At 47.0% G+C, this 13,596-nt stretch overlaps 1 protein-coding gene across 2 annotated transcripts in view; it reads right to left on the bottom strand.

Moving 5' to 3' along the window:
- Positions 1–13,596, bottom strand: part of slc9a7 (solute carrier family 9 member 7) — a 95,103-nt gene that overhangs the window by 48,083 nt on the left and 33,424 nt on the right. For both annotated transcript variants that reach the window (XM_031822264.1, XM_031822263.1), the window contains exons 10-11: positions 10,363–10,476; positions 3,234–3,345 (exon numbers count right to left, since the gene is read on the bottom strand). In XM_031822264.1, coding sequence (XP_031678124.1) covers positions 3,234–3,345; positions 10,363–10,476 — 226 coding nt within the window. The remainder of the gene's footprint in view (positions 1–3,233; positions 3,346–10,362; positions 10,477–13,596) is intronic.

Raw genomic sequence — 13,596 nt, 5'->3', positions numbered from 1 at the left:
ACTATGTAAACCCTCCTTCCTGTTCAGCCCTTTAATCTCGTTCTGTACTACTGTCAACTAATCTCTATTTCCACTATGTAAACCCTCCTTCCTGTTCAGCCCTTTAATCTCGTTCTGTACTACTGTCAACTAATCTCTATTTCCACTATGTAAACCCTCCTTCCTGTTCAGCCCTTTAATCTCGTTCTGTACTACTGTCAACTAATCTCTATTTCCACTATGTAAACCCTCCTTCCTGTTCAGTGCCTCCGTGATTTATGTTATGACACATGGCTTATTATTTGCATAACATTTCACAGCTTGACACCACATTGTCAGTACAGGAGTTCACATAGTCCGTTACACATTCAGAAAAAACAATCAGATTCCAATCTGTACCTGCCAAGCAGCTCTGCAGATCCTCCTCCCAGTCATCTATAAATAGATTCCAATCTGTACCTGCCAAGCAGCTCTGCAGATCCTCCTCCTAGTCATCTATAAATAGATTCCAATCTGTACCTGCCAAGCAGCTCTGCAGATCCTCCTCCCAGTCATCTATAAATAGATTCCAATCTGTACCTGCCAAGCAGCTCTGCAGATCCTCCTCCTAGTCATCTATAAATAGATTCCAATCTGTACTTGCCAAGCAGCTCTGCAGATCCTCCTCCTAGTCATCTATAAATAGATTCCAATCTGTACTTGCCAAGCAGCTCTGCAGTGACTCTCCAGTGTCGGGTGTCCATTCGTGAATCACCGCCTAAGTAAAGCATTGCCTCTGGACCAGTGGGTGGTATTCTGGTAGCAGCTGGACAAGTGGGCGGTATTCTGGTAGCAGCTGGATCAGTGGGCGGTATTCTGGTAGCAGCTGGACCAGTGGGCGGTATTCTGGTAGCAGCTGGACCAGTGGGCGGTATTCTGGTAGCAGCTGGACCAGTGGGTGGTATTCTGGTAGCAGCTGGTGGTATTCTGGTAGCAGCTGGACCAGTGGGCGGTATTCTGGTAGCAGCTGGACCAGTGGGTGGTATTCTGGTAGCAGCTGGTGGTATTCTGGTAGCAGCTGGACCAGTGGGCGGTAATCTGGTAGCAGCTGGACCAGTGGGTGGTATTCTGGTAGCAGCTGGTGGTATCCTGGTAGCAGCTGGACCAGTGGGTGGTATCCTGGTAGCAGCTGGACCAGTGGGTGGTATCCTGGTAGCAGCTGGACCAGTGGGCGGTATTCTGGTAGCAGCTGGACCAGTGGGCGGTATTCTGGTAGCAGCTGGACCAGTGGGTGGTATTCTGGTAGCAGATGGTGGTATTCTGGTAGAAGCTGGACCAGTGGGCGGTATTCTGGTAGCAGCTGGACCAGTGGGCGGTATTCTGGTAGCAGCTGGTGGTATTCTGGTAGCAGCTGGACCAGTGGGCGGTATTCTGGTAGCAGCTGGTGGTATCCTGGTAGAAGCTGGACCAGTGGGTGGGATTCTGGTAGCAGCTGGACCAGTGGGTGGGATTCTGGTAGCAGCTGGATGAGGTTGTGGTCAGATTGTTCCAGTGGAGGCAGAGCAGTCGAGCATTAGGTATCATTCACATTGGCATAGAGAAGGTCAATGGTCTTGTCCAGGTGATTTGGAACTTTAACATACTGTATGATGGTAGGAAGTGTCGCGGACAGAGATAACAGCCGACTCGGGTGATCGATTGAGTACGCCTGTGGTGACTTTGTGGATAGTGTCTGTGGCTAGTTCAGCGTTCACAGACAGCGGGATGTAGACAACAAATCACTATCACGCTATGGAACTCCCTAGGTAAATAGTAGGTTTGGCAGCCTACCGCTAACAGCTCCGCATGGAGGGAACAAACCCTCTCCTTCACTGGGACATGGTGTGACACCATTGATTGTTCATACAGGCAGACGCCTCATCCCTACTTTTCCCTTCTGAGCTCCTGTCAGCTCTGATGATGGTGAAACAATCATGTTCCGCCTCCGTTAGCCAGGTTTCCGTAAAGTATAGTATACTTGTTTGCCGATGTAATCTCATACGTGAAGTTGTTGCTGATCAAATCAAATTGTATTCGTCACGTGCCAAATACAACAGACCTTACAGTGAAATGCTGAATACGGGGCCTCCCGGGTGGCGCAGTGGTCTAGGGCACTGCATCGCAGCGTTAGCTGTGCCACCAGAGACTCTGGGTTCGCGCCCAGGCTCTGTCGCAGTCGGCCCGCAACCGGGAGGTCCGTGGGGCCTAGCGTCATCCGGGTTAGGGAGGGTTTGGCCGGTAGGGATATCCTTGTCTCATCGCGCACCAGCGACTCCTTTGGCGGGCCGGGCGCAGTGCGAGCTAACCAAAGTAGCCAGGTGCACGGTGTTTCCTTGGTGCGGCTGGCTTCCGGGTTGGATGCAGCGTCTTGGTTGGGTTGTGTTTTGGAGGACGCATGGCTTTCGACCTGTAGTAGACCTCACCATGAAATGCTGAATACAACAGGTGTATTAGACCTTACAGTGAAATGCTGAATACAACAGGTGTAGTAGACCTCACAGTGAAATGCTGAATACAACAGGTGTAGTAGACCTCACAGTGAAATGCTGAATACAACAGGTGTAGTAGACCTCACAGTGAAATGCTGAATACAACAGGTGTAGTAGACCTCACAGTGAAATGCTGAATACAACAGGTGTAGTAGACCTTACAGTGAAATGCTGAATACAACAGGTGTAGTAGACCTCACAGTGAAATGCTGAATACAACAGGTGTAGTAGACCTTACAGTGAAATGCTGAATACAACAGGTGTAGTAGACCTTACAGTGAAATGCTGAATACAACAGGTGTGGTAGACCTTACAGTGAAATGCTGAATACAACAGGTGTAGTAGACCTTACAGTGAAATGCTGAATACAACAGGTGTAGTAGACCTTACAGTGAAATGCTTACTTACAAGCCCTTAACCAACAATGCAGTTAAGAAAATACTTATTTTTTTGTAAGAGGTAAGAATAACAAATAATTAAAGAGCAGCAGTAAATGACAATAGCAAGGCTATATACAAGGGGTACTGGTACGGAGTCAATGTCGAGGCTATATACAGGGGTACTGTATGTAGTGGGGCTACGATACTGTTTCCTCTTGGGGGGGGCAGCTCTAGATGTAGCCATCATTGGCCTACACCACAGACATCATTGGCCTACACCACAGACATCATTGGCCTACACCACAGACATAATTGGCCTATACCACAGACATCATTGGCCTATACCACAGACATCACTGCTCTGTACCTGCAAACATCATCATGTGCTGTAAGTTGCCCCTGATCTTGTGTCTGCGTCCCAGGTTGAGCAGGAAGGAGAGGGGGTAGATGTTGGAGGCACGGCCTATGAAGATGGCCAGCTGACGGACGGGACAGTGTTGAGGAAAGAAGTCGGTATACATAAAGGACATAAACTCTGCCACAATGTGAAGAACACCCCACAGCCCTGTTTACCTTGAACTATCACCACTGACAGAACTATCAACTCTTAAAGGGGAATGGAAACACTATCCACTCTTAAAGGGGATGAGACCATCCTGTTACAATGGTAAGTATAAGGTCATACTGAAAACTAGCTCCCATGATGCAATTCCTTTGGCTTCCACAGGGTGTCAGCAGTCTATGTTCAAGGTTTCAGGCTTGTAGCTTCAAAAACGAATAAGAAACATCAGTTTTAGTACAGGAACACGGTCTTGGAAATTCGTGTTGGCGTGCGCCATGAAGACAGGACCTGCTAAAATCAGTTTCCGTAAGAAATATTATAGTTTGATTACATTTTAGAGTATCTGAGGATTAAATAGAAACATATTTTGACTTGTTGAAACAAAGTTTATGGGTAGATTTTTTGATTCCTTTCTCTGAATGTTGAACGAGTGGATTACTCAAATCGATGGCGCCAACTAAACAGACTTATTGGGATATAAAGAAGGATTTTATCTAACAAAACGACACTGCATGTTATAGCTGGGACCCTTTGGATGACAAATCAGAGGAAGATATTCAAAAAGTGAATATTTAATCGCTATTTGTGAATTTATAAAACCTGTGCCGGGGGAAAAAATATTTGATGTGGGGCGCCGTCCTCAAACAAACGCATGGCATGCATTCGCTGTAAAGCCTACTGTAAATCAGACAGTGCAGTTAGATTAACAAGAATTTAAGCCTTTAACTGATATGAGACACTTCAATGTACCTAAATGTTTAATATCCATAATTGTTATGATTATTTGTTTGAATTGTTACTAGGTAGTCACTCTGTAGCCCTGTTACTAGGTAGTCACTCTGTAGCCCTGTTACTAGGTAGTCACTCTGTAGCCCTGTTACTAGGTAGTCACTCTGTAGCCCTGTTACTAGGTAGCCACTCTGTAGCCCTTGTCATGACTGTCCTGATCAGGTCAGGTTACAGGAGACCACAACCCTACAGATTATCTCTCAAAGCCAACAGAGGAGGAGAGATCTAGGGGTCTGAAGATGTGGGGGTTTTATGACCCCTCACGCCCCTGGTAAATCTTAGGCCACAGACAAATTCCTTTGTCTTGTTACTATGGAGAACCAGCCTCAGAACATTAAACAGGAACTAAAGGGACTTTGGAACAATGGTTTTTGTCAGCCACAATGGTGGTCATGACGATAGATGGAATATGAAAATGTATGTCATTTTTGTTTTGTTATTAAAGGTTAATAGATGACGTTATTACGAAAACATTGTAATGTGAAGGGTTTTCCTAGTATATGTTTGATGTTTATACATTGTATGGAAAATATCCAAATCAAAGAGAATGTTTTGGGGAAGATGAAATGTTAAGTTAGTTGTCTAAAATTGGATTTGAAGACCAGACCTCGCTGTAAGAACCTGAGAGATCAGAATCAATCATCACAGTCTTAGCCAAGATATATTATCGAAGAGAATGTGTAAAATTCTAAATGCGTAGTCTTTGATAGCAAGCTGAAGGAGTTGTTCAATGTCTGCCATGAGCCTGGATGTCGAGCAGGTGTCATCAGTTCAACCCTGAAAATAAATGGTTTTGCCATCACCAAGGAGACAGTGTGTTGTGGGCCACAGGAGGAAGTGGGAAGGTTGTTAGCAGGGAATCTGTTGGTGCCATCAGCGGTCTTCCTTACTGGCTGCTCATGAGCAGTGACCTGTGACCCATTGCCAAAGGTGTGAGGAAACAGCTGGTGGCCATCGGAAAGCCAGAGGTACTGTCATATATTTTATAGTAAAATCAGAACTGATTATGATGATTCCAGTCAGTGATACAGGAGTCGTGTGTAGAGATGACAGCAGGCGACAACACAGGAGAGACAGACAGCAGGCTGTTCTCCAAGGCTGCCAGGAGTTCTCCAAGGCTGCCAGGAGTTCTCCAAGGCTGCCAGGAGTTCTCCAAGGCTGCCAGGAGTTCTCCAAGGCTGCCAGGGCGTTTGTGGTGAAACCCATCAAGGAGGATAAGACATGGTGTTTCCGGTCTGAGCTCCTACACAGCATCGTTGACCGTTGTGCCACTGGGAAGTCTATAATGATTTGTGTAGCTTCTATCTGGCCATCCCAGCAGACTCTCCTGAGTGCTCAGAGAGAAAGAGTGACGGTCAGTTTGGGGGAACGGAAATGGAGAAGGAGCAGGCCATTCAACAGCGAATTCAAAGATACACCCATTCATAAAGGGAATCAGAGTGGAATTGTTTTCCTACAGATTTTTATTTTTTATTTAACCTGTTTAAACTGACTTGCTACCTTGTCCCAGACCTGCTGTTTCGACTTTCTCTCTCCTGGACCAACTTGGAAAAACACCTTAATAACTCTGTAATTGACTATGTATTTTATAATCATGTTTCTATGGTCTGTTTCCACTACCATGTAGCCAGGTCGCTTTGGATGAAGGCGTCTGCTAAATGGCATATATTATTAAAGTCTACTTTGACTCTGCCAACTAGCTGCCCATTCCACTAGATGGCAGCCAAAGCTAGTTGAAATCACTACTCTGCCAACTAGCTGTCCAGTGTAGTGACCATTCCTTTCCACTAGATGGCAACCAAAGCTAGTTGAAGTCACTACTCTAGCGACAGCGACACGGGGTTACTGCTCGTTGAAAGTAGTTTAATCTTCAAAGCAAGTTTATCTGGTTACGCTTGAACCTGTTGTTATAGTGGACAAGCTAACTAGTACTATTTTTACATAAGAAGCAGGTATTCGGTCTATGTCTTCAGGCTACATTTACTAAATTAACTGGTTTCATTCAAACTCAAACCCTATGTAGATGCCACTTGCTTCTGGGTATGTTGCATTATGGAAGAGACGACACACGCAGGGATGAGACGCCGTACATCTCGTCCCATTCTCCCATGTGCCCACAGGGATGGGACACCTCGTCCCATTCTCCCATGTGCCCACAGGGATGGGACACCTCGTCCCATTCTCCCATGTGCCCACAGGGATGAGACACCTCGTCTAATTGTCCCTTGTGCCCACAGGGATGAGATGCCGTACACCTCGTCCAACAGGGTGAACTGGTGATAAGCTGCCAGCCTGTATGCTCTGCAAACAAAACCATAAGAAAATTAGTCTGATACTGAAACTAAATGTGTGTAACCTTTATTTAACTAGGCAAGTCAGTAAAGAACAAATTCTTGTTTACAATGACAGCCTACCTTGGGAACAGTGGGTTAACTGCCTTGTTCAGGGACAGATTTACCGGTTACCGGCCCAACGCTCTAACCACTAGGCTACCTACTCTAACCACTAGACTACCTGCTGGTTACTGGCCCAATGCTCTAACCACTAGGCTTCCTGCTGGTTACTGGCCCAATGCTCTAACCACTAGGCTACCTGCTCTAACCCCTAGGCTACCTGCTCTAACCACTAGGCTACCTGCTGGTTACCGGCCCAACGCTCTAACCACTAGGCTACCTGCTGGTTACCGGCCCAACGCTCTAACCACTAGGCTACCTGCTGGTTACCGGCCCAACGCTCTAACCACTAGGCTACCTGCTGGTTACCGGCCCAACGCTCTAACCACTAGGCTACCTGCTGGTTACCGGCACAATGCTCTAACCACTAGGCTACCTGCTCTAACCACTAGGCTACCTGCTCTAACCACTAGGCTACCTGCTCTAACCACTAGGCTACCTGCTGGTTACTGGCCCAATGCTCTAACCACTAGGCTCCCTGCTCTAACCACTAGGCTACCGGCTGGTTACTGGCCCAACGCTCTAACCACTAGGCTACCTGCTCTAACCACTAGGCTCCCTGCTCTAACCACTAGGCTACCGGCTGGTTACCGGCCCAACGCTCTAACCACTAGGCTACCTGCTGGTTACCGGCCCAACGCTCTAACCACTAGGCTACCTGCTGGTTACCGGCCCAACGCTCTAACCACTAGGCTACCTGCTGGTTACCGGCCCAACGCTCTAACCACTAGGCTACCTGCTGGTTACCGGCCCAACGCTCTAACCACTAGGCTACCTGCTGGTTACCGGCCCAACGCTCTAACCACTAGGCTACCTGCTGGTTACCGGCCCAACGCTCTAACCACTAGGCTACCTGAGGTTACCGGCCCAACGCTCTAACCACTAGGCTACCTGCTGGTTACCGGCCCAACGCTCTAACCACTAGGCTACCTGCTGGTTACCGGCCCAACGCTCTAACCACTAGGCTACCTGCTGGTTACCGGCCCAACGCTCTAACCACTAGGCTACCTGCTGGTTACCGGCCCAACGCTCTAACCACTAGGCTACCTGCTGGTTACCGGCCCAACGCTCTAACCACTAGGCTACCTGCTGGTTACCGGCCCAACGCTCTAACCACTAGGCTACCTGCTGGTTACCGGCCCAACGCTCTAACCACTAGGCTACCTGCTGGTTACCGGCCCAACGCTCTAACCACTAGGCTACCTGCTGGTTACCGGCCCAACGCTCTAACCACTAGGCTACCTGCTGGTTACCGGCCCAACGCTCTAACCACTAGGCTACCTGCTGGTTACCGGCCCAACGCTCTAACCACTAGGCTACCTGCTGGTTACCGGCCCAACGCTCTAACCACTAGGCTACCTGCTGGTTACCGGCCCAACGCTCTAACCACTAGGCTACCTGCTGGTTACCGGCCCAACGCTCTAACCACTAGGCTACCTGCTGGTTACCGGCCCAACGCTCTAACCACTAGGCTACCTGCTGGTTACCGGCCCAACGCTCTAACCACTAGGCTACCTGCTGGTTACCGGCCCAACGCTCTAACCACTAGGCTACCTGCTGGTTACCGGCCCAACGCTCTAACCACTAGGCTACCTGCTGGTTACCGGCCCAACGCTCTAACCACTAGGCTACCTGCTGGTTACCGGCCCAACGCTCTAACCACTAGGCTACCTGCTGGTTACCGGCCCAACGCTCTAACCACTAGGCTACCTGCTGGTTACCGGCCCAACGCTCTAACCACTAGGCTACCTGCTGGTTACCGGCCCAACGCTCTAACCACTAGGCTACCTGCTGGTTTCCGGCCCAACGCTCTAACCACTAGGCTACCTGCTGGTTACCGGCCCAACGCTCTAACCACTAGGCTACCTGCTGGTTACCGGCCCAACGCTCTAACCACTAGGCTACCTGCTGGTTACCGGCCCAACGCTCTAACCACTAGGCTACCTGCTGGTTACCGGCCCAACGCTCTAACCACTAGGCTAACTACCGCCCCAAATCAATGTATTTATAATGAGCACGCCCCATTATGAGACTTCATAAATCATGATCCTGTCTGCGATTCCAACTCTGATCGTCTAATCTAAAGGTGAATGCATTACCATCGCAACTACCAGCGCTGGTGATAAACATCGTTATAGGAAACTGACATATCAGGCTCCTACCCACTACTGCTATTAGCTTTAAACAATTTATAATCAAGCAACACTTCAATTATTTAACTGGCCTATCTGCTGCTGACTGGTCAGTAACTCTTCTGACAGGAAGTCCTTCATAAGGATTAGTGACACGTCCAATACATCACCATCTAGACAGACTGACAGGATGTAATACATCACCATCCAGACAGACTGACAGGATGTAATACATCACCATCCAGACAGACTGACAGGATGTAATACATCACCATCCAGACAGACAGGATGTAATACATCACCATCCAGACAGACTGACAGGAACCTCTGACCTGGATGTAATACATCACCATCCAGACATACAGACTGACAAGACGTTACCTGGCAGCACAACGGCTTCAGTAGGTTTATTGAAGCAACAATGCCAATATGACAATTTACAGTTAGTTGGTTGGCATTCTAAATCACAGTGTTTCCATTCCCCTTTGTCTCTTTTAAAGAGCAGCATCCTTTGCTGTCCCAGCATGCACGGGTGTTATTTATCCTCTCTGAGCTGGCTGTGGTGTGGTGGTGCGTTAGAGGTAAACAAAGCTAAACACAAGAAGGGAGGATAGAAAACACAGTCAGGGGATTTAAAGGGCTTTGGAGGTCAGGATACATCCAGATGAAGCCTAGTCAGGAGGAGGGGACAGAGCAGGACTAAAACACTGGCTAGCCAGGCAGATTAGAACCACTTTGACCCAAACAGAAACAATGGAAATGTATCAACGCATTAAGCAAAAAATACAATATATATTGTGGAAGTATTGTGGAAGTATCAGGGAAGCTTTGAGGAGCAGTTATACTGGTTGTCTGAGAAGTGTATCAATGTAAACAGTCTTGGACAACAAACAGTATAACTGATCAAAGCTTCCCTGATACTTCCACAATATCTGGCTATTGCATTATTTGCTTCAGAGCTGTCTGTAAAGCAGCTCTCTGTTAGCGTTACCTAGACTGACCGTGTGGAAGCAGCAGGGAGGTCACTGTTACCTAGACTGACCGTGTGGAAGCAGCAGGGAGGTCACTGTTACCTAGACTGACCGTATGGAAGCAGCAGGGAGGTCACTGTTACCTAGACTGACCGTGTGGAAGCAGCAGGGAGGTCACTGTTACCTAGACTGACCGTGTGGAAGCAGCAGGGAGGTCACTGTTACCTAGACTGACCGTATGGAAGCAGCAGGGAGTTCACTGTTACCTAGACTGACCGTGTGGAAGCAGCAGGGAGGTCACTGTTACCTCGACTGACCGTGTGGAAGCAGCAGGGAGGTCACTGTTACCTAGACTGACCGTGTGGAAGCAGCAGGGAGGTCACTGTTACCTAGACTGACCCTATGGAAGCAGCAGGGAGGTCACTGTTACCTAGACTGACCGTATGGAAGCAGCAGGGAAGTCAATGTTACCTAGACTGACCGTATGGAAGCAGCAGGGAGTTCACTGTTACCTAGACTGACCGTGTGGAAGCAGCAGGGAGGAGGTGCTGGAGTTATAGACTAGTCACTGTTCAGGGTTAAAGGATACGAAGGCCCCGGCGATGAAGATGGGGCTGAATACATGGTTCTGGAAGGTGAACAGAGCCAGGCCCATGTAGGAGAAGATGAAGTTCTCTGCTAGGAAGTGAAGGACCTCAAACAGCTGAAACGCAGAGAGATTCATTCATTACATACTCACACACACATCCAAGTCAACAAAGCTGAGAAGGCTAATCTTTATGTTTAATCCCTTTTATATTCTGAGGGTTCTCCTCAACCAGGTAGCTTTAAAAGGATGCCAGTCAGTCAGTTAAAACCAGGCCTAGCAAACAGAAACATAGAACTTCCTCACACTCTTGTGAGTAGGGGAATGTGGTAAGATGGGTCACTCATAATATCAGAGAACCAGGGTTAAGCAAGAAACCTTAAGTTATCTTTCAATTATTAGTTTAGACAATCTCACAGTGGGGTATGGCCAGAGGCCCTCCGAAGCCAGACAGTCCAAACGTATCAACCCTCAGAGGCCCCGACACTGAGGACGTGCCAATGAAGGTACAGGGACGTCTGGTCAGTAGGACCTCAAAAGTATGAGAGGATGCCAAACAAGCCGCATCGCAAATCTCCTGCAAGGAGATGCCCTTGAACATTGCCTAAGATGTAGCCATGGAGTGAGCCCTGCTTATAACCCCTTGCTGTTATAGGCAAATATTATAGCATCCACAATCTAATGTGATAACTGTTGATGAGAAAGGGGCCTCTCCTTGCAGGGAGGCGCCCAGGACACGAAAAATTGGTCACTCGTCTGCAAAGCTCAACGCGCGTACTGGACACAAACAATGGAGATGCTCCGCTACCACAGAATCAAATCAGATGTTATTGGTCACATACACCTGTTCAGCAGATGTTATTGGTCACATACACCTGTTCAGCAGATGTTATTGGTCACATACACCTGTTCAGCAGATGTTATTGCGGGTGTAGCGAAATGCTTGTGTTTCTTGCTCCAACAGTGCAGTAATATCTAACAGGTAATATCTAACAGGTAATATCTAACAGGTCGTATCTAACAGGTCATATCTAACAGGTCATATCTAACAGGTCATATCTAACAGGTCATATCTAACAGGTCATATCTAACAGGTCATATCTAACAGGTCATATCTAACAGGTCATATCTAACAGGTCATATCTAACAGGTCATATCTAACAGGTCATATCTAACAGGTCATATCTAACAAAAGGCACAAATCTAAAGTAAAGAATTAAGAATATATAAATATTTGGACGAACAACGTCGGAGCGGCAGAGACTAAAATACAACTGTATATATATATACAGTTGAAGACGGAAGTTTACATAAACTGAGTTAAAATGTATTTGGCTAAGGTGTTTCACAATTCCTGACATTTAATCCTAGTAAAAATTCCCTGTCTTTGGTCAGTTAGGATCACCACTTTAATTTTAAGAATGTGAAATGTCAGAATAATAGAAGAGAGAATGATTTATTTCAACTTTTATTTCTTTCATCACATTCCCAGTGGGTCAGAAGTTAACATACACTCAATTAGTATTTGGTAGCATTGCCTTTTAAATTGGTTAACTTGGGTCAAACATTTTGGGTAGCCTTCCACAAGTTGGGTGAATTTTGCTCCTGACAGAGCTGGTGTAACTGAGTCAGGTTTGTAGACCTCCTTGCTCGCACATGCTTTTTCAGTTCTGCCCCCACAAATGTTCTATAGGATTGAGGTCAGGGCTTTGTTATGGGCACTCCAATACATTGACTTTGTTGTCCTTAAGTCCTTTGCCACAACTTTGGAAGTATGCTTGGGGTCATTGTCCATTTGGAAGACCCATTTGTGACCAAGCTTTAACTTCCTGATGTCTTGAGATGTTGCTTCAATATATCCACATCCTTTTCCTGCCTCATGATGCCATCCATTCTGTGAAGTGCACCAATCCCTCCTGCAGCAAAGCACCCCCACAACATGATGCTGCCACCCCCGTGCTTCACGGTTGGGATGGTGTTCTTCGACTTGCAAGCCTCCCCCTTTTTCCTCCAAACATAACGATGGTCATTATGGCCAAACAGTTCTATTTTTGTTTCATCAGACCAGAGGATATTTCTCCAAAAAAGTATGATCTTTGTCCCCATGTGCAGTTGCAAACCGTAGTCTGGCTTTTTTATGGCGGTTTTGGAGCAGTGGCCTCTTCCTTGCTGAGCGGCCTTTCAGGTTATGTCGATATAGGACTCATTTGACTGTGGATATAGATACTTTTGTACCCGTTTCCTCCAGCATCTTCACATGGTCCTTTGCTGTTGTTCTGGGTCCTTTGCTGTATGTTCATCTCTAGGAGACAGAACGCATCTCCTTCCTGAGCATTATGACGGCTGCGTGGTCCCATGGTGTTTATACTTGCGTACTATTGTTTGTACAGATGAACGTGGTACCTTCAGGCGTTTGGAAATTGCCCCCAAGGTCTACAATTATTTTTCTGAGGTCTTGGCTGATTTCTTTTGATTTTCCCATCATGTCAAGCAGAGGCACTGAGTTTGAAGGTAGGCCTTGAAATACATCCACAGGTACACCTCCAATTGACTCAAATGATGTCAATTAGCCTATCAGAAGCTTCTAAAGCCATCATTTTCTGGAATTTTCCAAGCTGTTTAAAGGCACAGTCAACTTAGTGTATGTAAACTTCTGACCCACTGGAATTGTGATACAGTGAATTATAAGTGAAATAATCTGTCTGTAAACAATTGTTGGAAAAATGACTTAGGACATCTACTTTGTGCATGACACAACTAACTTGCCAAAAGTATAGTTTGTTAAGACATTTGTGGAGTGGTTGAAAAACTAGTTTTAATGACTGAAAAATGACTGATGTGGTGTACTCCTCAACGCCTCAACGCCATCAGAGGAATCCCGGAACATATTCCAGTCTGGGAACACGTAAACATAAGTCTTCTTCTCCGGCGCCATCTTAGTAATCGTACTACTGTTGTGTTGCCTACAAACTTAATGATGGTGTTGGAGTCGTGTTTGGCCATGCAGTCGTGGGTGAACAGGAAGTACAGGAGGGGACTGAGCATGCACCCCTGAGGGGCCCCAGTGTTGAGGATCAGCGTGGCAGATGTGTTGTTGCCTACCCTTAACATCTGGGGGCGGCCCGTCAGGATGTCCAGGATCCAGTTGCACAAGCTTAATGATGAGCTTGGAGGGAACTATGGTGTTGAATGCTGAGCTATAGTCAATGAACAGCATTCTTACATAGGTATTCCTCT

This window comes from Oncorhynchus kisutch, linkage group LG4 (assembly GCF_002021735.2).
Source record: "Oncorhynchus kisutch isolate 150728-3 linkage group LG4, Okis_V2, whole genome shotgun sequence".
NCBI lineage: Eukaryota > Metazoa > Chordata > Actinopteri > Salmoniformes > Salmonidae > Oncorhynchus > Oncorhynchus kisutch.
This window is presented reverse-complemented; position numbering and strand designations above follow the sequence as displayed.